We start from the raw sequence: 27,235 nt of genomic DNA, 5'->3' as shown, positions 1-27,235 counted from the left end.
TCAGGTCTGGGGGCCTGTCATACCTCCACAAGGAGACACCAAGGCGCTAACCAGTCCCACATGCTGGCGGTTTAATGCAGCTCCTGCTGTCTGTCCAAACAGAGCCATGTCAACCTGCCAGCAGCTCCCTGCCCCCATGGGAGGGTGCTAAAGGGGACCCTCTACTCATCCCCTCAGCTCCCCCTCGCTGGGGGCATAGGGGAATCCCCAGATCTGAGCCCCCCCCCCAGATCTCCCTCTCTGTGGAGGCTACAGGGGATCCCCAACTCTGAGCCCATTCCCCTCTCTAGGGATGCCCTGCTATGAGCCCCCCACGTCCTCCAACTCTGTAGCTCAAGCAGCCTCTTGCCTCTTCTAGGGCTGCTACAGATGTCCTGCTGTAGCCTCCCTTTCCATCCAGGTGCTTTTGGGCCCATGGGGTGGGGCGCCATCCAGGAGGCGAAGGCGTCTGAGTCCTTGCCCTCCTCTCTTCTCCACCGGTGGGCGGCATCAGGACGTCCTCGCATGGCCCGTTAGCTGTGGCCCTTGCCGTGCGGAGGGCGGCAGACCGCCTGCAGGGCTTGCTCGGGGAGGCGCGAGGGCTGGGTCAGGATGGCCGTGAGCTTGCTGAGCTGCAGGAGGGAGCTGGAGATAGCTGGGGAGAGCGAAGGGGAGGAGGAGGTTAGCACCAACTCCAGACAGAAGCCACCTGCCCACATCCCTCCCTCCAAAGCTACTGGAACCGGGAGCCCTGAGCAGGGCCTGGCAGGATGGGCAAAGAGGAGGCAGCTGAGAAAGCCTGGCCCAGTGATCAGGGTATGGGGGCATGAGGAATAAATGCCCCGGGGTGACACTGAATCCAGGACAGGCACATTCCAAAGCAACCAGTGATTCTGGAGCCAACCTGATTTGGGGTTCAGAGCCCATCTGTAGGGGTCTAATTCAGAAAGGCTTGGGCTTTGGCTAGGGCAGTGATGTCTGTCTAATGGTTAGAGCAGGAGGGAGGCTGGGAGCCAGGACTCCTGGGTTCTAGCCCCATCTCTACCACTGGCTGACTGTGACTTGGGTTACATCCTGTCTCCTCGCTGTGAGCCCTGTGGATAACGACACTCGCATCCATCGGGGAGGATGACTGCCCATCTCTAGGAGCTCAGCATGCCCTTACTCGGGGGAGATGGGGGTGTTCCTGGAGGCTGAGGGGGTCACAGAAGCTCTTTAAAAGGCTGGAATCCCCCTTCCCCAGAGTGGGGCCCTTCCTCCCAGCTGCTGGGGGTGTGGCAGGATGGGACCTTTGGGCCTGGGCTGGGACGTACCAGGACGCAGCATGGGCAGGGCACAGTGTTGCTCCAGCCAGCCCAGCACCGACTGGCAGAACTCCTTGGCGCTGCTGGTGCTCACCGCCCCCCTGTAGCTCTCGAATAGCGGCTTGATGAGAACGCTGAACTGCAGGTGGAGGGGGGTTAAGGAGAATCTGCCACTTGCCTGCCCTCTGCCTTGGAGCCGCCATGGGGGACCAAGAAGGGTCGGCTTAGCCCCTCACCCCCACCCACCACCTGTGGGGCCATCTCTGCTCCTGGAACCCGCTCCATCATGCCCTCCTTCCCTCCCTATCCTGGGATGGGCCACCCCAATTCTGCAGAGACTGTCATTGTCCCCAGAACCCGCTGTCCTGCCACGCCCCACACACAGAGACCCCTCCACCATGCCCCAGGAGGAGCCATCCCTCCCCCATCCCCGCCAGAACCCCATGGCGTCCCTGCCCCCCCAGGATGCCCCTCTTCCCCGGGCACAGTCAGAACGACGGATACAAGCCAGAAACGCCAGTTCTGCAGGGTGCGCTGGCGCACGTAGTCGTCATAGAGCTGAGCTGTGTGGTCTGAGTGTGGCGGTGCCACGGGGGCACCACTGGGGGGCAGCTGGCGCTGGAACTCCCTGGGGAGAGAAGGTAAAGCCAGTCCAGGGCACAGCCCTGCCCCCTCCCTGCACTCACCCAATGGCAGCACTCAGCCACTCGATCTCACCCTGTTGGGCCCACCCCCTCTCCGCAGTCACCCAATGGCAGTGCTCAGCTGCTCCATCCCACCCTGCTGGCCCCACCCCCTCCCCACACACCCATTGGCAGCGCTCAGCTGCCTGATCACACCTACAGGCCCCGCCCCCTCTCTGCACTCACCCAATAGCAGGGCTCAGCTGCCTGATCACACCCTGCACTCACCCAATGACAGCAATCAGGTCCCGCCCTTGCCCCACACTCACGCAATGGTGGCGCTCAGCTCTTCTATCTCCCCGCGCAGGCGCCGGGCCATCTCCTGCACCTGCCGGCGCTCTTGCTGCAGCTGCCCCACGTACCCCACGCTCCTCTGCAGCAGCATGGCCTTGCTGAGCTGGGGGGAAGGACAAAGCGTGAGACGCAGCAGCCAGTGACGGCTGAAGGAAGGGAGGGACGAGGGCCGGAGACGAGCAGGGGGAGATGAAGGCCAGGAATGGGCAGAGAGGAAGAGGGTGGGATGGACAAGGACAAGGGATGGACAGAGAGACAGGGCTGGATGACGGACTGGGCCAGACACTGAAGTGGGGAAGGCGAGGACCCCTTCCCAGGTGTTCCAGCGCCCCCTTCTGGGGAGGACGGGGCTACGCAGTGGAGGGGAGTAGGAGCTGGAGGGCTGGGTTAGTGGGTGCGGCCGGGGGGGGGCACTGATTGGCAAATACCTTGACACTGGGCTGGGCCGGGCCTGGCAGCACCAGGCTGGCGAGGGTGTCGAAGGCGCAGCTGATGTTCATGCGCCGGGCGTGGTCGGCAGAGGTAAAGCCAGCTCTTCGGCTGCCCTGCAGGGTCCAATGAAAACACAGGCTCTGAGCCCTGGGTCAGGACTGCCCCCGCTCCAACAGTGCAGAGCCAGAAGCTAGCACAAGGGGGTGGGGGGGTCCAATTCCCATCCAGCCCATCCATGGTGCCTGCTGCAGCACAGTATCCCCTGGCTGGGGCTCTGGGTCCAGCACGGACTGTGAGTGGACAGAGCCCCCTTCCAAGCCCCCACACCTGGCAGCACACTGTCCCCTACTGCCGCCCTCGGGCCAGCACGGACTGGGAGGGGAGAGAGCTCCCTACGGAGCCCCTACCCCGCTACTTGCAGCACCCTGGCAAGTCTCTCTGCTGCCCCACTCAGCATGGGAGGGGCTGCAGGTGTGGGCGGGATAGCGAGGGCCCATGTTACCTTAATGCCGGGGAAGCTGCAGGGCTGACAGGGGGCACGGGGTCCCCTGCGCTCGGCTCTGTCCTCAGCCTTGGCACCTGGGGGAATTCAAAGGAGATGGGGAAAAAATGTCTGGGTTGCTCCTGAAGGCAAGATGTTGATGCTGCCCCCCAGGGCCCAGTATGGCGTGGAGGGTTAGCCATCCCACCCAGCACATCTGAGCACACAAGCTGGTGAGGGAGCCTGTGAGCCCTGCCCAGGTGGATTCAGCTCCCAGCCCCATGCCTGGCCCAGGTCCCACACTCCCAGGCTCCACCCCCAGCACCAGATTCAATGGGCTCTGGGGGATCAATGATGCCCAGATCCCTCCCCCCATCCTCTCAATGGGGAGGAGCCTAAGGCTGCCGCCTCCCCATGTCCTCCCCAGGATGGCACATTCCAGGTTAGCGCCTGGAAGTGCCAGCCCAGGGCCAAACCAGCCCCTGTGGCCAGGGGCTGACCCACAGACATGGCCCTCTTGAGCGTGAGGTGGTGCCGCTGAGCTGGCGTCCCCAAATCTGGGGAGCCTGGGCCCCACACCAGTAGGCATTGCAGGGTAAGCCAACCCCTAGTCGTCCCACTCCCCTGAGCCAACTCCCTCCACATACACCTAGATTCCCCAGCCAGACCCCACTTTGCTGGCCCCCCAGATCCTCCAAGCTGACCCCCTTTTGCATCCCACCAGCCAGCCTCACCTTGACATGCCACCCAGGTCTCCCAGCCAGCCCCCACCTTGCCATCGCTCCAGATTATCTCAGCCATTCCCCTCCTAGTCATGCTCCAGATCCTCCAAGACAGCCCCCTGCTTTATATCCCTCCAGATCCCCCCACATTCCCCCAAGCAGGCCCCCTTTATACACCCCAATTTCCCCAGCCAGCCCACCTTGCCATCCCCTCAACACACCCTCTCTCCAGCCACCTATGAACCCACCAAGTTCCCACTCCCCAGATGCCTCCTATGAGCCAACTACCACCCTTCCCTTTCCCCATGAAACCCCTTCCCTTTTCCTGGGCCCTCCATGGCCTGATGCCCTTCCTCAGCCCCATCACCCTTTTTCCCGTGCCCCCCCGGCCCCCCAAGAGCCAAGCACCCATGGCGAGAGCCCAAGCGATGAGGGGCCTAGCAGCAGCACCCCCTATCTTACCGGTGCCGCAGGGAGCAGTGGCAGAGCAAGGGTGGGTGGGCTTCTCCAGCAGCAGAATGCCTGCAGAGAGCTCCGGGAGAGCACAGATCTAGAGAGGAAAGATGAGGAGGGAATCAGCAGGGGAGGAGAGAAATCTGCCCCCGACACAAGCACTAGGGGAGAGGAGGGACACCCCTAAACCCAGCAGCGTTAGCTGAGTGATTTGTAGGTGGATTTAAATGTTATAGCTCCCCAGCAGGGGGTGCTATGACATCAGGGAAGGGGAGGAGCATATACTGCCCAGCCCCACCCTCCCCAGCAGGGGGGCCTGTAACATCAGGGAGGGGAAGGAGCCTGCACCACCCAGCCCTGCCCTCCCTATCAGGGGTGCTATGACATCAGGGAAGGGGAGGAGCATATAGCTGCCCAGCGCTGCCCTCCCCAGCAGGGGCGCTCTCACCTGGGAGGAGTTCCTGGCTGGAGCGAGAGGCTGCAGCGATGGGCCTGGGGGCAAAGGGAAGTGGGTGGAGGAAGAGTGAGGCTCTGCCACAGAGGTCACAACTTCTAGGTAGCCACCCGAGGCAGCGTCTCTCCAGCCCTGGGTCCTGGGATGGCCCACATCTGAGAGGGGGGAGAGGCTCCCCTGCACCCCCCTACACCAACAGCCCTCCGCTGCACACCCCCACCTCCAGAAATACCTCCTATGCTCAGCCCCCTGCCAACAACTCCCCCCCCGCCCTCCCAGTGCCTGGTCCCCCATCCCGACAGCAACCCTCCATGGCCAGCCTTCCACCAGCAACTCCCCCCCCACATAATCCCTCTGCCAACGACACCCCCCCATGCATGCCCAGTTCCCCTGCCGCCAGCAATTGCCACACACCCATCCCCATCTGTCCTCCCCCAAAAGCAGTGCCCCCTGTGCCCACTTCCCCCACACCAGCCCTTCCCCCCAGTGCCAGGCAAGCAGGTGGCATTGCCCCCGATAACACATACCTGCTACGAGCATGCGGGTAAGGAAGGCACTGGGGGCTGCCGAGGGGTGGCTGGATGGGGGTGCTGGGGCAATATGCTGCAGCTGCCGGCACCTCCCCCCCTTGGGTGGGGGACCAGACACAGGCATGGCAAAGGTGGCCCCGGGGGCAGGAGGGTGTTGGGCACCCCCGCCAGGAGTGGGCGAAGGGGGCTTTTCGGCAGCCGTGGGGGTGATGACGGAGAAGACGAGTGCAGGCTGGGGGTGCAGCATGGGAGGGGGCGGGCTGACCCTCAGTGGGGAGGTGGGGAAGAGCGGCAGGAAGGTCTGCTGCCCGTTCAGGGGTGTAAGGGGCTCCAGCTCCAGGGGGAAGGGAAGAGGGGTGAGGGAGTCCACGGGGAGAGGCAACTCCTTGGTGCTGGTGGTGCAGGGGGTCACGTCTGAGTCACAAGTGCTGGACAGAGAGCCCAGGGGGGCAGCAGCTGGCAGCAGTGTGGAGGCCTGGAGGAGACAGAGAGAGTCAGCTCCACCCTCCCGAGCAGGGAGCACTGCAAGGGGGGGGGAGGGAAGGGCTCTGTGACATCAGGTCAGGGGGAGGGGCATGCCCTGCCCTGCCCAGCAGGAAACACTGTGACATCAGAGGGGGGGGGGGGAGAGAGAGAGCCTGGACAGCGCAGCCCTGCTCTCCCAGCAGGGGGCGCTATGACACCAGGGCAGAGGTCACAGACCTTGCAGTGATGGAGGGGCACCAGCTGCAACGCCGTGCCCACTGATTTCTGCAGGCAGAGGAGAAGGGCACTGCTGAGCAGTCAGAAGGTAGCTGCTACTTGCTACTCACCTGGGTTGCAGGCTGGGAGCAACAGGCAGCAAAGAAATCTGTGCAGGGAAAGGGAGAAAGAGTGAACTGTTTGGGACGAGGAAGAAAGGCTGAAAGAGGTGGAGAGATGGAGTGATGGGGGGAGACAGAGAGAGAGAGAGAGAAAATGCAAAGGACCTGGATAAATCAGCAGATAAACCATAATCTGAACGATCGTGACTGCATCATAGCACTTGGTACAAATGGCAGCTAGAGATCAAAGCTGGGGACCCCAGGGCAGGGTTAGCAGGGGGCTGCAGGTCAGGGTTGAGGGGATGGGCAGAGCGGGGTGGCTGCGGGGCATACAGGATTCCCTGGTGTGCTGTGGCTATAGCAGGGGTGACAGCTGTGGATTGGCATGGTGTGTGTGTGGTAGTTCTGGGCATATGGACAACCCCCTTGATGAAATAGTGGCCCAATTACTCCATCTTGAATATGAGGAGGTGCTCTACATATCCCAGCATGCACTGCTCCAATTTGACCTGAGACACCTCATTGGACCCACAAGGCATGGTGGGACCTGTAGTCTTGGCCGGCTACCCCTTGGCATCAGTGACTGGCAGCTGGCAGATGGGCTCTGACCATCCAGCTAGTCTGGGCAGTGTCTGGGCCCAGCCCCAGGTGTGGTGGCAGGATGAACAGATGTGGGGGCCCAATCTGTACCTTTCTTGGCAGCGGCTACATGAGCGACAGACAGGAGGAGTTTCAGGGAGTCAGAGGAACTAGAGGCGACAGAGGAGGCACAGCTGAGCCGCTGGAGGCTGGGGCTGGCAGCCCCCAAGGGAGAGCTGGCTGGGCTGCCTGCTGGGTCCAAGCAAGGAGCAGGGAGAGAGAAAGAGAGAGAGACACTCAGATAAGACTCCTTGGACTACACCCCTGGTGTCCTGCTAAGGCCCTGAAGCAAGAAGTTCCACTGGTGTGTCCCATGCTGCCGGGACAGCTCTTTGTCCGCAGTCACTTCAGAATCAAATGCATCAGTTCCCTTTGATGAGCCAGTCAGACAATACCAGGCCTGCAGGGCCAAACCCCATTCCCTGCCCAACATCCTGGGGCTAGACTTGAACCAGCCACCGCTAGAGCTAAAAGCCCCATATCCCATTCCCTGCCCCTCTGAGCCAATCAGTCCTCCTATTGCAGGACTGGATGAGACCTGGTACGCCCTATAGTGCCCAGGGGCACAACCAGCCCATGAGGATTTCCCCTGGATCTACAATTCCCCCACAGCAACAGATTAACGGGGTGCTCCAGCACGGCGGGGAGGGGACACCACGGGTCTGACCCAGTGCTTGGAAATTCCCCTCATCTCACATGTTCTAGGATGGCTCACCTCAGCCCAGCTGGGATCCGCGCACACAGTGGTCAGTGAGAGTTACCGTGAATGGGGTCCAGGGTGTCCATGAAATCCTCTCCAAAGTTGGGGTGCAACTGAGTCAGGGTGGGTTGGATCATATCTGCATTGTCTTGGTGAGCTGGGGTGGGGGGGGACCCAGTGATGGGAGTCAGATACAGCACCAGCCACTCCACTCCACTCCCTCCTTCCTCCCCCCTTTCACCCCCTCCACAAAGCAGAACTCTGCCCCACACACCTCACTCCCCCAGGGAGCAAACTGCCAGGCAGGAAAAGGGGACTCTAGAGGGGCACACACAAGGGAGCCCAACCATTCACCCCCCTAGAGAAAGAGGGGCAGAGATCCAGAGACAAGAATGCCTGGGAGATACAGGGGGCTCAGAGCTCAGGACCACCCCTTTTTAGCACTTGGGGGGCAGGGGATGTAAACCAGAGAAAGAAGTCCCTGTGAGACATGGGGGCGGGGCCAAGTTCCAGGGAGGGGAATTCCTATGGAGAGATGAGGGACAGGGCGGAGATCTGGAGAGGGTAATCTCTATGAGGCATTGGGAGGGAGGGGAAGACCTGGAAAGGGTATGTCTATGGGGCACAGGAGAGGGGGGGGATCATCTGGAGAGGGGACTGCCCTGTGGTAGGGATGCTGAGCAGGGCAAACGAAAGGGGACTCACCAAGGCCACGAGGGTTGGGCCCCCCATATGGGTTGCGGGTGTAGAAGAGGGTGTCAGCTAGGTCAGAGATGAGGCTGTCCAGGGTGTCCAGATCGAGCTCCATGGGGCAGCTGCCCTCTGCCTCAATGCTCAGCCCCTCGCCCTGGACGGCATTGGCCACTCCCTGCCCGGGTGGGGAAGAGGACAGAGAGAATGGTGACGGACGGGGCAGCACCTTGGACAAAGCTTGTGGAGTTAAGGTGAAGCATCTTAGGAGAGCGCTGTATGTTAAACATGCAAATGTGTCCCGGATTACTGTGGGAGGGGATGAAACTCTTGAAGGGGGAGACAGGACACAGAAAAGCCATGTGATAACGTGTAACTGTGGGCAATGTCACGGTTAGTCTCTGAAGAGCGAACACAGCACAGTCTGCCTTGCTGGGAGATAACACAGCGCAGACAAGGGACTGTGCAGCCTGGAAATGCCCCAGGCAAGGGGAGAGAGCTGTGTGTCTCCACCCAAGAGACGTGGCAGCTGAGGAGCGTGCAGCCTAGAGTGGGTGTCCTTGCTGGACCACAGAGGGGGAACACAGGTGTAGATCCATCTTATGCAGGGGCTGTGGAGCATTATTTAAAGTGGAGGGGAGCAGCAGCATAGATTTGTCATCCCCCCCACCCTGCCATCTGCCCCTCCTCCCCCTCTCATGTGTTCCCCCACCAACAGCCTGACCTCCTAGCATCCACCCACTCCCTCCAAATCTGGGTTGCAGTGTCAATCATGTCTGGCCTGGCCAAAAAGTGGTCAGTCATGGCCTGGGTGACCCCTCCCCCAGCTCCGCAGCCAATGCCGTGTACCAAGGCAGGGTCAGGAGCACTGGCGGGGGGAAGGGGAACGGAACGCCTAGCTATTCCAGTCCCAGCTTCTAGCAGCAGGGTGTGCTATGGGGAGTGGGGCAGGAGTGCTCGGCATAGGGAGGGGGGGAACTCCAGGCTATTCCAATTCAAGCCTCTCCCAGCAGGAGGTGCTGCACGCTGTAGGGACAGAACAGGGAATCTGTACCTGGGTGGATAAAGACACAGGTTGATCTTTCTTCTTCTGGACCTAAACAGTAAACAAACAGGAGCTTTAAAACCAACTTATGGTCTTTGTCCACCAGTCTGGAGTGCTGTGTGTGCTCTGGCATGGGGCTGGTTGCCCATTCGCTCCCCATCCCCAGCAGGCTGGGATTTCACTGAGCCAGCCTGCATTTTCTCAATCACAGGAATAATTTTTGGGGGGGGGGGGGTGGAGGAGGAACACGGGACGGGACGGACAGACGACTTGAGAGGTAAGTAGGGAATTGCCGGATGTCCTACCGGGGATGGGGAGGAGGGAGACCCATGAACTTTGCATTATAGTATCTGGGAAGATCTACAGAGGGCGGTGGGCAGGCAGGGGTGGCTGCCGCCAGAGATGACAGCCAGCTGTGCAGTGATGGAGGGAGTGGGAAAGGGACTGATGGATGCATGGAGTATGGATTCCAAGGCAAGCCCAGGGCTGGGCACTAAATCACCCCTAGACTGCACGGCAGAAATGGCAGTCTCTCCACCTAGAGCCTGTTCAATGCCCTCTTCCCCTTCCCTGGCATACAGATCTCAAAGCTCTTTACACCCTTGGGGGGGGCTCAGTTTTACTTCTGATGGGCACAGAACTTGCCCCTAGATGACAGTGCCAACAGAGAAGCTGAACACAGAGCAAGTCTGTGTGCCACAGCGTCTACTGCTGCCTGGGCTCTACGTGCTCTGGGACACAGGACGGTGGCCTCCGGACCTGCTGGCAGAGCCGGGCATGGTTCAGAGCAGGGGGAGGGCACCACAGATGCAGGGGTGGGAACTGCTGGGGGGTCTTACCCGAGTGCAGAAGTATGTCCTCCACTTGTGATACTCCCGAATGACCACCTCGATCTGGCGCTTCCAGTACTTCCCTTCCATGATCACGGCCTGCAAGGCAAGGGCAGGGCAGTGCTAGAGCCAATTGGAAAATGAGGTGGAGGCAGAGTTTCCACAGAAAAGTCAGATTTTTCAGTGGAAATTAAAAAACCAAAAAATCTCAGCTAGAAAAATGAAATATTTCAATTAAAAGTGCTACCGTGGTGCCTCATGGGAGCTGTAGTTTGACTGTCTCATGCTCCCGGTCTCCCCTATAAACTGGCCTTCCTGGTTGAGCTACTACATAATCTCCCTGCTTGGCCAAGAGAGGCTGTGCATTGTGGGCCTCCCTTGCCATGGACCATCATGGGAGATGTAGTCCAACTGGGGAGTCCAGCCCAGAGAGGAGACTGGGGACATGAAGAAACCAAATCACAACTCCCATTGATGCATCACAATCTCTCCTCTTGGAGACAGGAGGAAGTGCATCATGAGAGTCCCTGGCCCATGGTACCTCATGGAAACTGTCCAGCTGGGGAGTCCAGCCAATTGAGGAGATTGGGGACAACTCCTATGAGGCACCACGGCAGAATGACCAAATCACATTTTTGCAGGGGGGGGGGGAGGGGGGAGGATTCAGTTTTTCAATGAAAAAAATCAGAATTTCCCTGCAAAGCAGACATTGTGTGGAAAACTCTGTTTAGTGGAAAACCCGTCTTCTGTCAAAATGTCTGAGGATCCCATCTGGGGAGAGAGGAGCAGCAAGATGACCCAGGATTAGTGGGTCAGAGTCCTTTGGGAGGGGAGGGGCAAGCGAGGGGCAGCCCTCGGGGAAAGGAGGCAGGGAAGAGCTATGAAGGAATCTGCGTCACTGGTGCAATGAACCCTTTGCAGAGCCCTTCACCCCCGTGCACTCACCTCCGGTTTGCGGTGGTCGTCCCGGTCACTGCACTCCAGCGGTGTCACAAAATTGCACACAGGGTTCTTCCTCCTCTCCACATCTGCAGAGGAGGAGAAACAACAGCTGCCTTTGCTGCAGCTTCCTCTGCCACCCGGCAGGGAGCACCACTCAGGGGGAGAAGGGGAGAGGAAGGAAGGAATCATGCAATGGGACATGCGGCCTTTCCCCTCTAGGGGGCACCAGCTCTGATCTTGCCCCGGGGCAGGGGACTGGCTGGCTCAGGAGGAAGGGACCTGGGGCCTTTCCCTCCTAGGGTGGGCAGTGAGTGAAAGCTCCTTAAATGACAGAAACTGGTGCTCTATCTAATGGAGCAGCTTCTTGCTGCCCTGAAAGTGGCATTGCCTTGCTCCTCAGCACAGAGCCCTGGTAACTGAGCAGCCCCTCTGGCGTTGTGAGCTGCTCTGCATGGGGAGCTCACCCTGCCACTGCCTGTGCTGTGCCCACTCTGGGGAGACTCCCAAGCCCCAGGTGCCCTGGGCAGGCCCCAGCCCTACTCACACTGCAGGTACCATGCCCTCCAGATGGCGTTATTGAGCCGAATTTTGTCACGCTGCAGCAGCTTCAGGCCTTTGAACGTTTTCCATTTGGGGGACACGATTTTCCCACTATGAAAAACAAAAGGAACACAAAGTTAGGGGCCTATTACAGGGCGTGGGTGAGGCTCTGTGGCCTGCGTTGTGCAGGAGGTCAGACTAGATGATCATATTGGTCTCTTCTGACTTAAAGTCTATGGGTCTTTAATGACACAGGCCGAGGGAGATGGGGGCAGGGAAGGGCAGAGCCTGAGGAGAGGAGCAAGCCAATGACTGAAGAGAACAGAGATGGAGAAGGGACAGGAATCCTGAACAGAGCAGGTCAGTATTATCCACCAGACACTGCCACTTCCCCTCCACCCACATACCACATCACGGATCCTTTAAACCTTATTAAAATCAGCCACCAGACACCCTCCCCCAGCTCCCTCAGCATTCCCTGGAGCTTGTGTGCACTGATTTTGGGACAGCGTTTGCCCCATTCCACCACATACTTATTACTGAAGATACTGCTACCTGCACGGCGTTCCGTGACCCCCCAGCAATGCGTGCCTTTGTCATTAACTGCAAGCTGGGATATTTTAATGCATGAGTTTGTCACTCAGGATCCAAGCATGCTCCAGCCAGCCATGCTCCCAAGGGACTAAGAACTGTCCCTTAGCGTATCCTGGGGGCAGGGGCAGGCACACCACCATTAAGTCTGAATGTAGGTTTTCATTCAGTCCCCAGTGTGGTCCACCTAAAATGCCCATTCAAAATCAATAATGGGACCCTCCCTTCTAGGTGATGCAACCTCCATGAGCAACTTGGTATGGGTCAGCCATGTGCATCCAAGGCCCACATCTCCAGATGTGGAGCAAGTCAGGGAAGGGTTGTCTGAGTCATTGTGGTCTGTAACCTTGTGAGACCCAGGTGTAAAAAAAGGAAATGATTAGCCCCTGACAAAGGGCGGGGCTGGGAGTTTGATGGGAGGACTGCTCTCACCCTTCAGGAAAAAAACCCTGCCTTTGAGGAAGGATATTTCAGTTTCTAATTGAGCAGGTTTGGTCTGGAGCCAATGACCATGTTTGTCAGTCAACCCGAGTTGATCTAGCCAAACTGCTATTGGGATCTTGGACTAGGGGAGGGTGCGGATAGGAGCCAAAAGCTACCGGAAGTTGAATCACTTTAAAAGAAAGAGTTCAAGGTCATTTCACTCCCTGCCACTATGTTCCCTGCTGATTAATGCGGTTGTACAACCACGCTCTGCCTTCTATCTTTATCCTGTTCTCCTTCACTGGTGCTGGGTGAAAGATCTAAACAAGTAACACAGGAAGGGGAAAGAGCTAGAGTCAATGGTGAAACTAGCCACACACAGTGTGTTGTCAATTGCACAAAGTAAATGAGGGTTCTGTTGCTCTAATTCTGCTTCTCTTAGGTGATTCTTGTAATAATAATCCCTAGCATCAGTAGACTTCAAAGCTCTTTACAAAAGAGGTCAGGATCATTAGCTCCTTTTACCGGTGGGGAAACTGAGGCACAAAGTGGTGATGCGACTTACCCCTTGTCCCCAAGGAGGCTAGTGGCAGAGCCAGGAATAGACGCCAGGTCTCAAGTGCCCATCCTGTCCTCTGCCCATTAGACTACACTGCCACAGTAGAAGGGCAGAAATGTACGTTCTCCTTTATGCTGATTGGATTTCTTTAATCAAGCGCTTTTTGCCTGGGTTTCACCCCCCAGAATGCATATCCTGGGCGTCTGGAAGAAGAGTTTTGAAGGCAGACCTGAGAAATGTACCAATTCATGCATGGTTGGAGTTGGAACTTCAGGAAGGGCTGTCAGAACCCACCCCGGAGGCTCCTTGCACCTGTGCTGCTATGCTGACAAGCTGCTGGGGATGGCCACCTAAAGGAAACCCAACCACTGGGGCTATGACCAGATGACTTCATTTGCTGTTAACTGTGGGGCAGAGTTAAGGTGAGTTGGTGAATTTCCATATTTTCCAGTCTTTAGGGCTGTTGTGTGATGAATGAGGAGCATTAACAGCAGGCCCTGGCCCATCACTCTGATGGCGTTTTCTACAGGGATATTTTGGATAGAGTGCTTCTCACCAGGCTAATGTCTGGCATGCATCAGCCAGGAAGGAGGAAATTACTCAGGATGATCTCTTAAGCTTCCATTTTGGAGTTGTTAAAGAACAATGCCGGAACTATTAGCTGAGGAGACTCTGGATCCATCCTCCTATCCTACTGGTTTAGCCAGGAGGCGCCAAAGCCCACCAACACCTGAATCAGCCTCCTGCACAACAAATAGGGCATGCAGGGTTTCTATGCACACTCTCTAGGGGTAGGTCTTCACTGCACATTTAACCCAGCCTCTTACCCAGACTTTAGCCCTTCCATCCATGCACAGAAAAATCTCTGACCTGGATCTGGAGATGCCTCAAGCCCAGGCTAGCTGACCCAGCTAGTGGTATCCAGTAGAACCCAGGCTCTGGTTTAACTTGCGCTGGAATCCACCCATTTTGCAGTGAGGATGCAGACTAAATCACTTGAGTGCTGATAGTCCTCCAGTGCCTTCCCACAATACCCCCCCAAGGACAGACAAGTTCTCCTGCAATTGACACAACTGACTGGGAAAGAATCTAAAAGTATCTCAAAGAAGCAGGGAATATGCCCCCAAATATACACAGGCAAGTGCAGAAAGAGTGAGGACATGGTCGGGCTTTGCAGTGGGGACCTACACACCCGAGTGCCAATCACCCAGAGCTAACTGTGTAGTGAAGACATGCCCTAGGAGATGCAGGGCATTAAGTAACTGGAAAGATCTCAGGGCTTGTCCCTGTGGGGACAGTTTCTTTGATGGATCTAATTTTTTCACCACAGATTGCCTTGAATCCAAACACACAAGTTCTTTTTCAACGTTCTGGTATCTAATCCTGCGTTGGAAGTCACCATCATCCATATCACCAGGGCAAACCACAAAGGCAAATCACATGCCACCTGGCTCAATTACTAGATAGGTCCTTGAGACAGCCTGGCTGAATGTTCAGTTGAGTCCTTCCTCAGAGGTCTTCCTGTGTCCCCAACCATTTGGGTGTCCATGTGATCGCTGGCTAAGTAGCAACAGTCCTTGGTAAACACACTTAATAATTTGTTGGTCTTCCATCCTTGTAATATGTCTGAATCAAGAAAGCCACTCCAACTGCCTCCATCAGCACAGGTGCAGGTTCTGGCTTTGGCTATGAATCTCTTCATTCCTAATCTTGCCCTGCCACTTGATAAAGAGCAGCTGCTGAAGACAACAAGACTCAAAAATGTCCTTCTGCTGCTCTTCAGCCTTCCTCGGCACCCACATTTCACTGCCACACTGACCCCGGAGAGCCCTGCTTTGGAAGTGACATAACTCTATTCCAGAACGAGCTAAAAGGTATGTGTGGATGCATCCCTATCTTGGATTATCTATACTGCTTCAGACAGCCCTCCCATAATGCATTATTTCACATGGCCTTAAACTCTCTGACTTGTATGCCCTCCACTGCTCCAGGGACATCTTGACCACATGTCACACCCGGGTTAAATACCAGCATACACCCAAATATGCCCCTCTGTGAACACAGCTCGTGACAATCTCACATCCCTCGAGTCCCTTACAGCAAGCCCTGTGCTTCTGTATGATGCCATCCAAAGGTCCTGGTCTGCCTTGGGATGGAGAGCATGTCCAGTCCCATCTACCTAAGAATCACTAGAAGCCAGAGCCAAGGGTGGCTATGGCACCAAATGCAGGAGAAGGGGCACTCTTGGGATGTGGCCCAGCACCAGGCGCTCTGGCAGAATTGCAAAACACAGACCTCCCAATACATGTGCTTTCTGTGAGGGGCTGGACTGGATTTTTGCCAGGGTGCCCACTGCAGAGCCCCAGTATGCTGGACAGTTTGCCCATGCCCTCAAGAGACTATCACAGACTCAGCCTATCACAGACCCAGGAGATTCCGCAGACAGTCAAGATCTTTTCAGCACACCAAACACTGAACCAAAGACCCAGGGAGAGCCAGTGCTGGAGATAGCCCCCGACATCCAGCCGGACAATGCAGAGGGGACCCCACCATTCAGGGCTGCGTGCGGTGTTACAATAATCTGTCTGGGTTCCGGCTCTGTAGGAGGATTTAAACAACTCTGATCTGGCTGGGCAGACATTGGTCTGTGGGAGGAGAGATGCGTCTATCCCTGGCCAGTACCCTTAGTTCTCCGCCTGTTTGGCTTTTATTCCCAAAATGGTGTGAGCACCACAAAGTTGAAGTTCACAAGGGTTTATGTCCTGAAATACTGAATTCCACTTCCATGGCCCAAACATGCGAGTCCGCACTTCCCTTCAGGTGCTGCTTGATGCTCCCGGCTGGTGGACTGGGGCAACCCCCATCTCCTCCCCAGCCCCATGTGGTTCAAGATGGCAGCACTGTAAAGCAAACAGATTGCGTGGCAGGCGTTTTCACTGCAGCAGCAGAACTTGAGAGCGCAACAGAAACTGTACTTTGGATCCCAGTTTGCTCAATGCCCTGAGCTTGAATTGTTTTTCTTTGTTCTCCAGGCACCTGGCACGGCACAGCCTCGCAGAGAGAGGGGTTATCAGCACTGAACACCTGGCAAATCTCCAAGGAAGATCCCAGCAGAGGGTAAGAAACAAGAGTGGAGGGAAGAATTTGCGCTGCAGAAGAACAAGAAAGAGAGAGGAGCGCAGGAGCAGTCTGAGAGGGTGACAGTGGAGAGAGGGACATGCCAGAAGGATGCTGGAGTGATACAGAAGCAGACGGCCCTCCAGGAGAGCACTGCTGTGCTCTGCTTATGCACAGCTCCCCCAACCGAGCCACGTCCTGAGAGTTGAGACCACGTGATCTAACTGCCTAGCCACTGATACCAGTGCGCCCGCTCAGACTGCCTCTTAGTGTCAACATTCCCTCTCCCCCAGGACTCTAGCCGTGTGGGTGTTCTGGGCCCGCAGGTTAAGTCTTCAAAGGGCACATCCATGGAGCACATAATGCACACACTTTGCACAGGATTCTAAAGTACCAGTGCTCTTTACTTAAGCAAATAATAAACCCTACAAGCATTTCCCTGCCTCAGTTTCTGCACCACTCTGGAGTATTCTTTGGGCAGGTAGAAGGGTCCTCTGGGTGTGTCTAAGTGTCCCATAATTTGACTTCTAAACCATGGAGCCGGTCTCCTCTCAGTCAGCTTGCCTCCTTTGACCGTGGTTGGTTCAACAGCTGAACCACAATCCTCTGCTACAAAAACATACCCAACTCTTCTCTCCTCATCCCACCCAAACCTTTCTGTGTCTCCCTGTGATCCTCCCCTCAGGGTTTTTTAAAGTCTAGTATCAACACATTGGAGTCTTTGTCCTGCTGCTGGGAGTTTTCCACTCTCCACACCCCAGTCCCTACACGTAAACTGGAGGAAGTGACTTCTCTCAGATCCAGCCAACCGTCTTGGCATACCTACTGTTCAATCAGAGCACAGTCATTAAGGTCAAATACTTTCCATTATCCCTAGTCTGGGGCGTACATGTGACAGCTTTGTCAGCAAGGTGGATGCACACACACTTGCATCCCAATACAGCAATTTTCATAGAATATTAGAGTTGGAAGGGACCTCAGGAGGTATCTAGTCCAACCCCCTGTTCAAAACTGGACTAACCTCAGCTAAATCATCCCAGCCAGGGCTTTGTCATAAGAATAACTGCAGAATATCAACCAGAATTCCTAAGTTTCAATACCCCATGAATCGCCTGATGCCAACTTACAGAGGGCACAGAAGTGCCTAAGGTACAGAGATCCCCTGGGGTCGCCAAAAGAATGACATGTAAGGTCTCCAATGAAAGTCTGTGTCACAGTGGTCAGCATAATCATTTTGAGATGTATATATGGAAAATATATGAGGAGTTACTTATATATACACTAAAAATGTATTCTGTTCTAACTCTCAGATCTAGAGATCACCAAAAGGTGATCCACATATTCCTGGCAAGCAAGGGGAAAGAGAGCTAACCTCACTCTGGCTGGTCATATGCAAATTGAGGACTGTCTGATGCATAGAGCCCTACCAAATTCACAGTCCATTTTGGTCAATTTCATGAGCAAGGGCTTTTAAATTAGTCAATTTCACGTTTTCAGATGTTTACATCTGAAATTTCACTGTGTTGTAAAAGCTGGTCAGAGAGGGGGAGCGTGAAATTGCCACCCTTAGTCCTGCCCTGCTGCTGGCACAGGGTCTGTCTTCAGAGCTGGGCAGCCAGAGAGGAAGGCTGCTGGTCGGGCGCACAGCTCTAAAGCCTTCTTGCGCAGGGCGGGGGAGTCATGGAGCAGTCCTTCAGCTGGGGGAGATTCTCAGAGGTGGGTCTGACTCACCCCAGAAGCAGCCCATGCAGGGGAACAGGAAGTCCCATCCGTCCCCATCCCTGGTTGGGACGAGCTTCTGGAGCCCTGTGCAGGGTAGGAGCCCCCGGTTGAGTGCCAGATTTCCCAAGGAAGATCAGATTTCATGATCCATGATGTGTTTTTCAGGGCCATGAATTTGGTAGGACCCTGCTCATGCACAATGAACAATTCCCAGGTGGAGCAAAATGCTAGTCAATAGATTACAGAAACTTGAGCAGGAAATTAACAGGAAATGGTAAGCAGCAAGAGTGGAACACTATTTTCAGATGAGCATCGAAGGTCTGTTTGGGTTGACTTGGGGGTAAAGGGAGACCCCCCGGCATTCCTTCCATCTGTGAGGACAAGTCACAATGAGCTTGATCTTATGAGAAGGGGTCTCAGCCAAACTGGTTGAAAACACTGGGGTAAGTGATCACGTAGGAATAGGAGAACACTTTGTTAGTTAAGCTCAGTCTCTAGAAAATGTTTTATGATTTTGTTTTATATGTAGCCATTTGTTTCCAATATTCTCACTCCCTGTCACTTGAATCTCTATTCTTTGATAATAAACGTATTCTTGTTTTAACCATATCTATTTATTTAAGTGCTGGGTTGAATCTGACAAGCTGGTGTGTATTATTCCTTTGGGAACAGCAAATCTAAGAGTTCTGAGTGTTCAGTGGAACAGGGGCTGAGCACTCCAGAGGGACACTTGGAGGACACAGGGGGTTTGGGTGTGCCTATCCCTAACTTGTGCAGAGACAGCGAGGCCTGGAAGGCAGCGCTGGTGTTGCCAGAAGCTGGTGGATTCAAGGAGCTGATCCACAACACGCATCAGCAAGCCTTCTTCGCGAAGAGCAGGTGGTGGTGAGGAGCTTCAACCCTGGGTGTATCCCCACCTTCACTTCCCCAGCTGGAAAACTCCTGTAAGTGGGATTTTAGTTCACAATCTGCTGGGGGTGGGGAGTGGCTAGAGGAGGCTGCCCTTACCCAAACTGCAGTGGATTCACTAAGTGGTTGGCAAAAGGATGCATGGGAAAATCAGAAGCCGATCAGAGTCATCCGATGGTTCTTCAAGCACTTGTATGACTTTACATTTGATCTCTCTGATCCAGGAAGTGGGGGGACAGCACGGTGGGTTGTAATGTGAGCCCAGTAGAGACCAGGGGAGAGGCTCCAAGCTTCTGAACTCCATGGTCAAGCTTTCCAAGTTGTTATACCTGTAAATTGGCATGCTGGCACAATGCCCCCTAGTGAGCCTTGGAGTGGGGGGGAAGCATAGATGCCAACAGATACATGCTGGGACACCAGCAAGTCTTAGAAAAGCTGCATGCAATGGCATGATGCACTTTGACTGCTCCACTGGTCTCCTGCTGGCCTTGGGAAGGCCCAGAGGACACCTCCCTGAACTTCATGCAGGAGTCTTGGGTGAGTAAAGATTCTCTCTCCCAACTGCTTCCACCTGCACTGACCCAGGGAGTGAAGAACCCCTCCTCCTCCTCTTTAACCCCAGACCGGATCCATTGTGCCCCATGGAAGAGGTCCCAGGGCATGAAGCCTGTCTCCTCCAGGCCAGCTCCACACCCTGATGGCTAGGTTAGGTAGGTATGGGGGTGGCAAGTGAATGGCAGTGGGTTAGGCTGTGTCAGGAGGGTGGCTAAAGAATAGCCGATCAGAGAGATATTCCTCCCATCCAGATGATTTTAGAGCATATCTATCTGATTAAATACTTTAGATTTTGGGGGGAGGGAAGAGGAAAGGGAATGCAAGGGAATTCACAATCAATTAACACCCCCAAAATCATCTCCTGCCTCTCAGAGCCCAAAGTATTTCATGATGCATTCACTCCCAGTGCCAACGGAGATAATCCTGCTAAACAGTCTGTTCTCTAAATTTGCGCTGACAATGTACAAAAGCAAACACTTCAGGCTCCCAGAGGACACAGGAGGGATTTGGGGAGGGAGTGTATGTTAATGAACTGTAAATTACAGGTAATTGGACAATTAACACCCCAGCTTTGTCCTAAGTACCTTAGGGCTAGTCTTATGCTGGCAAAACTTTTGTTTTGAAAAAAACACCCCGCTGAGTGACATAAGCTTTGCCAGCAAAAGCACAAGTGTAGACAGCGCTAGGTCGGCGAGAGAGCTCTTCTGCTGACATAGCTACTGCCCCTCGCTTAGGTAGTTTTATGATGTCGGTGTGAGAGCTCTCTCCTGCCAACATAACACAGCTACACTCACGCTTATGCCAGCAAAACTTAGGTCGCTCAACGGGGTGTTTTTTTCACACCCCTGAGTGACAAAAGTTTTGCCAGCATAAGCATGAGTGCAGACAAGCCCTTACAGCGGCACAGCTGTAGCGGTACACCTGTGCCGCTGTAAGAGCGCTTGTGTAGCCACGTTATGTCAACGGGAGAGAGCTCTCCCACCGATATAATAAAACCACCACCAACATAGTGCTGTCCACGCTAGCACTTATACTGGCAAAACTTATGTCACTCAGGGGGGTGTTTATTTCACACCCCAGAGCAACAAAAGTTTTGCCTGTGTAACTGCTATTGTAAACAAGGACTTAGGCTAATTTATAAAACTACAGAAATTTCCAGACCCAAATCTCTGTTACGGTTGTAACTTTAAAAATACCCAACAAGGGACATTGTAGTATGAAAAACCTGCAAGCCAAGCAATGGAATTGCAGGAAATTCACAGTTAAACTTGAACTTAAAGCGAAAACTTTGAAAGGATGGAAATGTGCAGTCAGCCTCAGCACAAGATGCCCTGAGGAAAGCTCACAGACACAACTGTGTGCATCTGCACCAAAGATTTCCCTCTCAGGAGGACCTATAAATGCTGTCTGACTTGTCCAGGATGGTGTTGTGCAACCTGCTATGCAGCCCTGTGAAAGATATGCACTCTCTGATCAGTCAATGTCAGAGCAAAAGCTGCCCTTCTTCAGTACAATGCCAGTCATGTGCTGCCAAACACACAGGTCAATGCAGATGCTAATGCAAAGCTGATATATTGAGAGCATACAAACCCCAGAGGCCTGGAGCAGGAAATTACAGCACTAGTATGAAGAGAGCAAAGGTTAGAGCAGTGAGGAAGTGTCACACTTACAGATGGCTTCCTGTATAGAGATTCATAGATTCCAAGGCCTGAAAGAGACCACTGTGATCATTTAGTCTGACCTCCAGCATAACACAGGCCAGAGAACTGCCCCCAAATAATTTCTAGAGCAGAGTTTTTGGAAAAACATCCAATCTATATTGTCGTGAAGAATCCACTTACACAGACAAAAAAAAATCACACCTTATTTCCACTCTGAATTTATCTAGCTTCAACTTCTAGACATTGGATCATGTTCTACATTTCTCTGCTAAACTGAAGAGCCCATTATTAAATATTTGTTCCTCATGTAGGTACTTACAGTTTGTAAGTAAGTCCCCCCTTCACCTTCTCTATCTTAAGTTAAACAGACCAAACTCCTTACATCTCTCACTATAAGGCAGGTTTTCTAATATTTGAATCATTCTCGTGGCTCTTCTCTGAACTCTCTCCAATTTATCATCATCCTTCTTGAAATTGTGGACTTTGGAACTGGACACAGTATTCCAGAAATAGACACACCGGCGTGAAATAGAGATGTAAAATAACTGCTCTACTCCCACCCGAGATTCACACTCCCAGCTCCCCTTTCCCCAGCAGGATCCACACTATGAAACACTACGGTGAGGAAACACCCTCTCAGCTCCCGCCCACAGCAGGAACCAGACCCCAGGGCACTAGCATTAGGATTCACGCCTTCAGCCCCGCCCGGCGGGATCTGCACATCTGGGGCACTAGCACCAGGATTCACACTCACGCCTTCAGCCCCGCCCGGCGGGATCTGCACATCTGGGGCACTAGCACCAGGATGCACACTCACGCCTTCAGCCCCGCCCGGCCGGATCCGTGCCCTGGGCGTTGCCACCAGGCCTCCCACCCTCAGCGCGCCCCGCGCACCTGTAGGCCAGCGTCATGCACTCGAAGAGCTTGGTGAGGGAGGCGTCGATGCTGAGGGCGCCGCTGCTGCGCGGGCCGTAGCGGTAGGTCCGGCACGTGCAGGCGTTGACGGTGTCGAAGTCGTAGGCGGCCTGGGGGGCCGCGGCCCCTTCCCGCCGCCCGCCGCCGCCGGCCGCCCCCGGCCCCCCAGCCCCCGCCGCGCCCCGCCCCGCGGCCCTGCCCCCCGGCTCCAGCTCGGGGTCGGCGTGCGGCTCCGACACCATGAAGTGGCCGCTGTGGATGATCTGGGGGCGCGACATCCCGGCCGCGACGCTCCCGGCAGCCGCCACCGTCGCCAAGGCAACCAGAAGGTCGAGGGGGGGGCGGGAGGGGCTTATTTACCCCTCCACCGACATCGGTCACTGGCAGGAAGTTGGGCTGGGGCTGTGCCAGGCCCCCTCCCCCCCCTGCGCTAGGCTCCCATAGCAACAAGGAAGAGACCTGGCGCGCAGGCGCGACACCGCCCCCATCCCCTCCGTGTCGTTCCCTCACGCTCTCCCACGCAGCGCTCGCTCGCCCGGGCAGACACAAGATGGCGCCCAAGCCCGGCCGCCGTGGCACAGAACTTCATTTCCCAAGCTGCCCCGCGGCTGGCGGGCAAGCCGTGCGCGCGGGATGCTGGGGGCTGTAGTTTTGTGGCCGCCGCCGCCGGCGGGAGGGGGAATCTGTGCTGTGTGACTCAGGCCTAAGGGGTGGGTGGAGGGCGGGGCCGATCTGCCCTCAGGCCATGTCCACGTCCCACAGGCCCATGCAAGGGGCCTTGGCATAGGTGCCACTCAATACCATGCCCCTGGGTCAGCGGATTTGGGGGACAGAAGGGGATTCCCCAACTCAGACCCCCTGAGTCAGGCCCTTTTGGGGACAGGGCTCAGAGGGTGTTAACTCTGGAACCTAATGACAACGACAATGTTAACTATTTCACGGCTGCGCACCCACATACACTGGGCTACTGGGAGGAGCTTGGAGTGGTGGGCGGAGCTTGAATAGACCGACCCCCCTCCCCCCCCCACGCACACACACACTATTCCCCTTGCTCCAATCTGACCCCTAGCTTCCGAAGGGGGGGTAGCTCGGCTCTCCTAAAATCTCAGGCCAGGAGCACTTGGCCTAGCAACCTTTTCCCACCCCACTCTGCTCATCTGCACATGCCTGCTGGCGGGGTTCAGGCGTTCGGGGCCGCCTCCCAACACCTGAGTGCTTTCAATGGGGCCACAGCTTTGATTAGCCAGGACAGAGGGGCTGCAGTGGGGCAGACCCAACATGGCTGGACGGGGGTAGGACTGAGTCCTAGCCACACCCAGATTCACCTCTTATAGGGGGCAGATTAATGAATGCCCCCTTCCCTGCTTATAACAAAATGATTTTTTTTAATTTTCCTTTTTAAATGTCATCTCTATCTGCTGCTTGCACAGCATCTTCCGTCCTGCTCATTCACCCTTCTGTCTATGCCCATCTCTCACCAGTTCCAGCCCACTCTCCTCCCTCCCTCATTGATAGTGACCACAAATTGCACTTTGGTGGCCTCCCCGTGACACAAATTAGTGGCCTCTTTCCAGTTCTTCATTGCTAGGCATAAATCCTATTACTGGCCCCTCATGGTGGCACCTGCCTCTCCCTCCCCACAAAACTGGTCCTTAAGGTTTACTCTGTTCATGTCAACATTACAATCCCATCCGTGTGCTGGCTGAACCCTAGCATGCTTGGTTCATGCTTCGTCTCACAGACACCTGCAAACACTGGTTGGCACACAGAGGGTCATGGAGACAGCCCATCCCCTTTAATAGCCCTCTTTGCCCAGACCAGGCCGATCCAGTGCTCCTTGCATGCAGGCTTTCTGGGATCAAATTCCCATTCTGCTGTGGGCCCTTCTGCTCCCCTTGAGGTCACTGAGGGTGCATGGCACGTTGCAGGATTGGGTCCTAAAGTCGCTTCTGGGAAGAGCAGTGAGTTACTGGGGGAGCTGGAATGCAAGATCTTTGGGGCTGAACTCCTTGGAAAGGCACAGGCAGCTAGCAGAAGGAGACAGGAGGGAGGTGGCTGCATGATATCTGGAAGGTCAGTCCCCAGATCTCAAGCACCATCTTCCCCTAGAGAATGGTGAAAGAAAGGGAAACCTCCATGAGCCGGATGCAAGAGGCTCAGCTCAGCACTGGAGGCCACCAAGGGCCAGCAAAGGCTGGCTGCTGTGGGAGGGGCCACATGCGGAGATAGAGCCCAGCCACACATCACAGAGGAACATTGGGCCAGATTGATCCCCAGCTGGTGTCAAGTGGCCTAGCTCCAGTGGAGTCAATGGCCAGATCCCAACTGGTGTAAATCAGCCTTGTGCCATGCTGCCAGCTTGGGTTTGGCTCCCTAACATCTGACTGATCATTAATATGGGGAAGACTTTGCATTTGCACTAGGACAAGGTTTTAAAAAGTATTTTTAACCTGTGTTAGCTAGTCAAGATAAATCTGGAGGAAGGGTGGTGCGGCTAGGGGTCACCCTGATTAGCTAATGTGGTAGAACTGCAATTTGTTATATCTACGCTGGGATGTTAGCATGGGTTAAAAATATACTTCTTTTCCTAGGGAAAACAAGACCATCTCTACACTACCCACTTTGTGACAATGCAAGTTATATTGGCATACTGCCACCAAAGTTTGTAGAGCACTCAGGCACATGCATATTTGGCTGCTCGCGTCGAAGCTGCGTGTATCACCAGGAGTGCTTGTGTCGATGCAAAGTGCGATGCACCATAGGTGGGTATCTCAGTGTGCCATCAGTGCTGCCATCCGGTGCAATGCTTTTTCTGGTGCTTGCTGTCCATTTATAAATATGACTGTTTTCCAAAAGCTAGGAGCTGCGTGGTGCTTGCTGTATTTTACAAGTACTATGTGGCTTGGAGTACCGCTGTGTGTTCAGCAGTATGTGTTATGAACTAAAAAAGATCATTTGATGCTCCATAAATAGAAATGTATTGCATGCCATAAACAGTGCAGAAAAACAATGTGTAAAAAGACCAGGCAATGCTGTGTACAAACTTTAAATATAAATGAATGGAATTGGACTTTGAAATTGGAAAGGCAGTGGGGCTGGAGCAGCTGCAGCTCTGTTTTCCCCCGACCCCAAAGATATTTTTAGTAACAGTTAGAGACAGGTCCTGGCTGCCGTGAATTTTTGTTTATTGCCCACGGCCTGTCCCTGACTTTTATGAAAAATACCCATGACGGAATCTTAACTGTAGCTGCTAGTAACTGTCCCATAGCCGCTATATAGTTTATTGAACCAGCATCAGCATCACATTCGCTCGGCCAGTTAGGGTTGCCAACCCACCAGGATTGTTCTGGAGTCTCCAGGAATTGAAGATTAATCTTTAATTAAAGATTATGTCATGTGAGGAAACCTCCAGGAATACGGCCAACCAAAACTGGCAATACTACCAGGCCTGTGTCTTCCTTGTGTTTCTCTAATAACTGTTCCATACACAAAACACTTCATCTCCAACAGCAGCTATGGTGGCTAAGTAGGCCCAAGGCAAAGATCAACCCCTTCATTTACAAAGCACCAGCACTTCAGAGGTAGGAAACCATCGAGGGGTGTTAAATCCCACAATCCCTTCCTGAGAGCCAGAATTCTTACTAAAAGCAATTAAATGCATATTTCATCACAACAGCCTTAACTCTGACCCATGTATGGTTGATCATTGCTATGTAACATCGTTCTTTATTACTTGTACTAACGTAGCAGCTAGGAGCCCTGCCAGTCACAGGCCAGGACCCCATTGTACAAACATACAATTAGCTCAGTTTTGGTATCTCAATTATAGTACTCAATAGGGATATACGATCAGTCATTAGGCGTATCAATTGTTGGTACAATACTCCCATTTGCTGTGGCCCAAGAATCATATTGTACATGTTGTTTTATAGGAAATTCTGATTTTTATCAATTTATGGTAAAAAAAATATTGTCCATAAGTGAATGCACATTTGAGAATGGTCAATCAGCATAATTCATGTGTCTCTCTATAATAACTGATTCGTTCATTAATTCCGAGAAGTCCCTATGACATGTGTTATCCGGGTCAGACTAGATGATCACAAGGATTCCTTCCGGCTTTAGCAGTTATCTTCACCTATATTTCATTTTCAGGTGGCTTGTGGTTTTATTGTGAGGTTACTAATTAAAGTAAGATATATTTTAGGCTTAGAAGGATTCCATTTTTATCGGTAAATGTCGATTTCACTGTGCGCACACAAACCAATGAAAAATATCTCCATCGAGAATAATGAAAATTTATGGATAGTCCACATAAGAAAAATGTTGCTTAAGATCTTATTCGAGTTTGATTTAAGGATATTTACTGTGTATATTTTGACATGTGATATTGACAATTTGTGTTTTCATAGAATCATAGAAATTGAAGCTTGAGAGGTCATCAAATCCAGCCCCCTGTGCTGAGGCAGGACCAAGTAAACCTTGAACATCCCTGACAGGGGTTTGTCCCACTTGTTCTTAAACGACCTCCCTTGGAATCCTCTTCCAGAGTTTAACAACCCTTGTAGTTATTAAAACAAGGTGGGTGAGGTAATATCTTTTATCGGACCAACTCCTGTTTGTGAAAGAAACAAACTTTCAAGTTGCCCAGAACTCTTCTTCAGGGCTGGGAAAGCTACTCAGAGTGTCACAGCTAAGGGCTAGTCTACACTTAAACCTTACAGCAGCATAGCTTTATTGGTGCAGCTGTGCCATTGTAAGAACGGTTGTGTAGCCACATTATGTTGGCAGGAGAGAGCTCTCCCGCTGCCACCTCAATAAAACTACCTAAACAAACGGTGGTAGTTATGTCCGTTTTTTTCACACCCCTGAGTGACAAAAGTTTTGCTGGCATAAGTGCTAGCGTAGTCCAGGCCTAAATACAGGGTGGACAAATTGTTTAGCGTAAGTAGTTAACACATACTGTAAGAGCCCATTCAAGGTGAAATGACCTGTTAACACCCCTCCAGTCATAGGACAAAAAAGCGGGGGATGGGGGAGAGGGAAACTAGTGGATTACAAATTGTTGTACTAAACCATAAATCCAGAGTCTTTATTAAATCCCTGATTTTTAGCATCTAGCAAAATTATGAATTTAAGCTCCTGGGACCAGCCCAGCTACAACAACACTGCAAACAACTTACATCAGAAACTTTTCCCTAATATCTGACCTAAATCTCCCTTGCTTATAAAGCTTTAACGATTTTTGAATCTCAACATCGA

General features: G+C 53.9%; 1 protein-coding gene across 3 annotated transcripts; it reads right to left on the bottom strand.

Annotated features, from left to right (window-relative positions):
• Positions 1-365: 365 nt before the first annotated feature.
• Positions 366-22,416, bottom strand: LOC137142588 (MLX-interacting protein-like). Of its 3 annotated transcripts, none has more exons than XM_067531990.1 (18): positions 21,953-22,416; positions 11,526-11,632; positions 10,985-11,067; positions 10,049-10,138; positions 9,219-9,260; positions 8,180-8,342; positions 7,536-7,631; positions 6,826-6,966; positions 6,145-6,182; positions 5,330-5,807; positions 4,797-4,840; positions 4,358-4,445; positions 3,195-3,271; positions 2,689-2,805; positions 2,236-2,363; positions 1,788-1,911; positions 1,293-1,422; positions 366-634 (listed from the first exon to the last, which is right to left on the bottom strand). In XM_067531990.1, exons 1-18 carry the CDS (start codon positions 22,249-22,251, stop codon positions 513-515), a joined length of 2,367 nt encoding a protein of 788 aa, XP_067388091.1. In that variant the 5' UTR covers positions 22,252-22,416; the 3' UTR covers positions 366-512. The 3 variants fall into 3 exon arrangements, with proteins under 3 accessions (XP_067388091.1, XP_067388092.1, XP_067388093.1); XM_067531991.1 differs by having other exon boundaries at positions 6,826-6,963; XM_067531992.1 differs by lacking the exon at positions 6,826-6,966.
• Between the last annotated feature and the right edge of the window lie 4,819 nt (positions 22,417-27,235).

This window comes from Emydura macquarii, unplaced genomic scaffold (genome assembly GCF_026122565.2).
Source record: "Emydura macquarii macquarii isolate MOO-44397 ecotype Brisbane River unplaced genomic scaffold, CSIRO-AGI_Emac_v2 contig_3235, whole genome shotgun sequence".
NCBI lineage: Eukaryota > Metazoa > Chordata > Testudines > Chelidae > Emydura > Emydura macquarii.
This window is presented reverse-complemented; position numbering and strand designations above follow the sequence as displayed.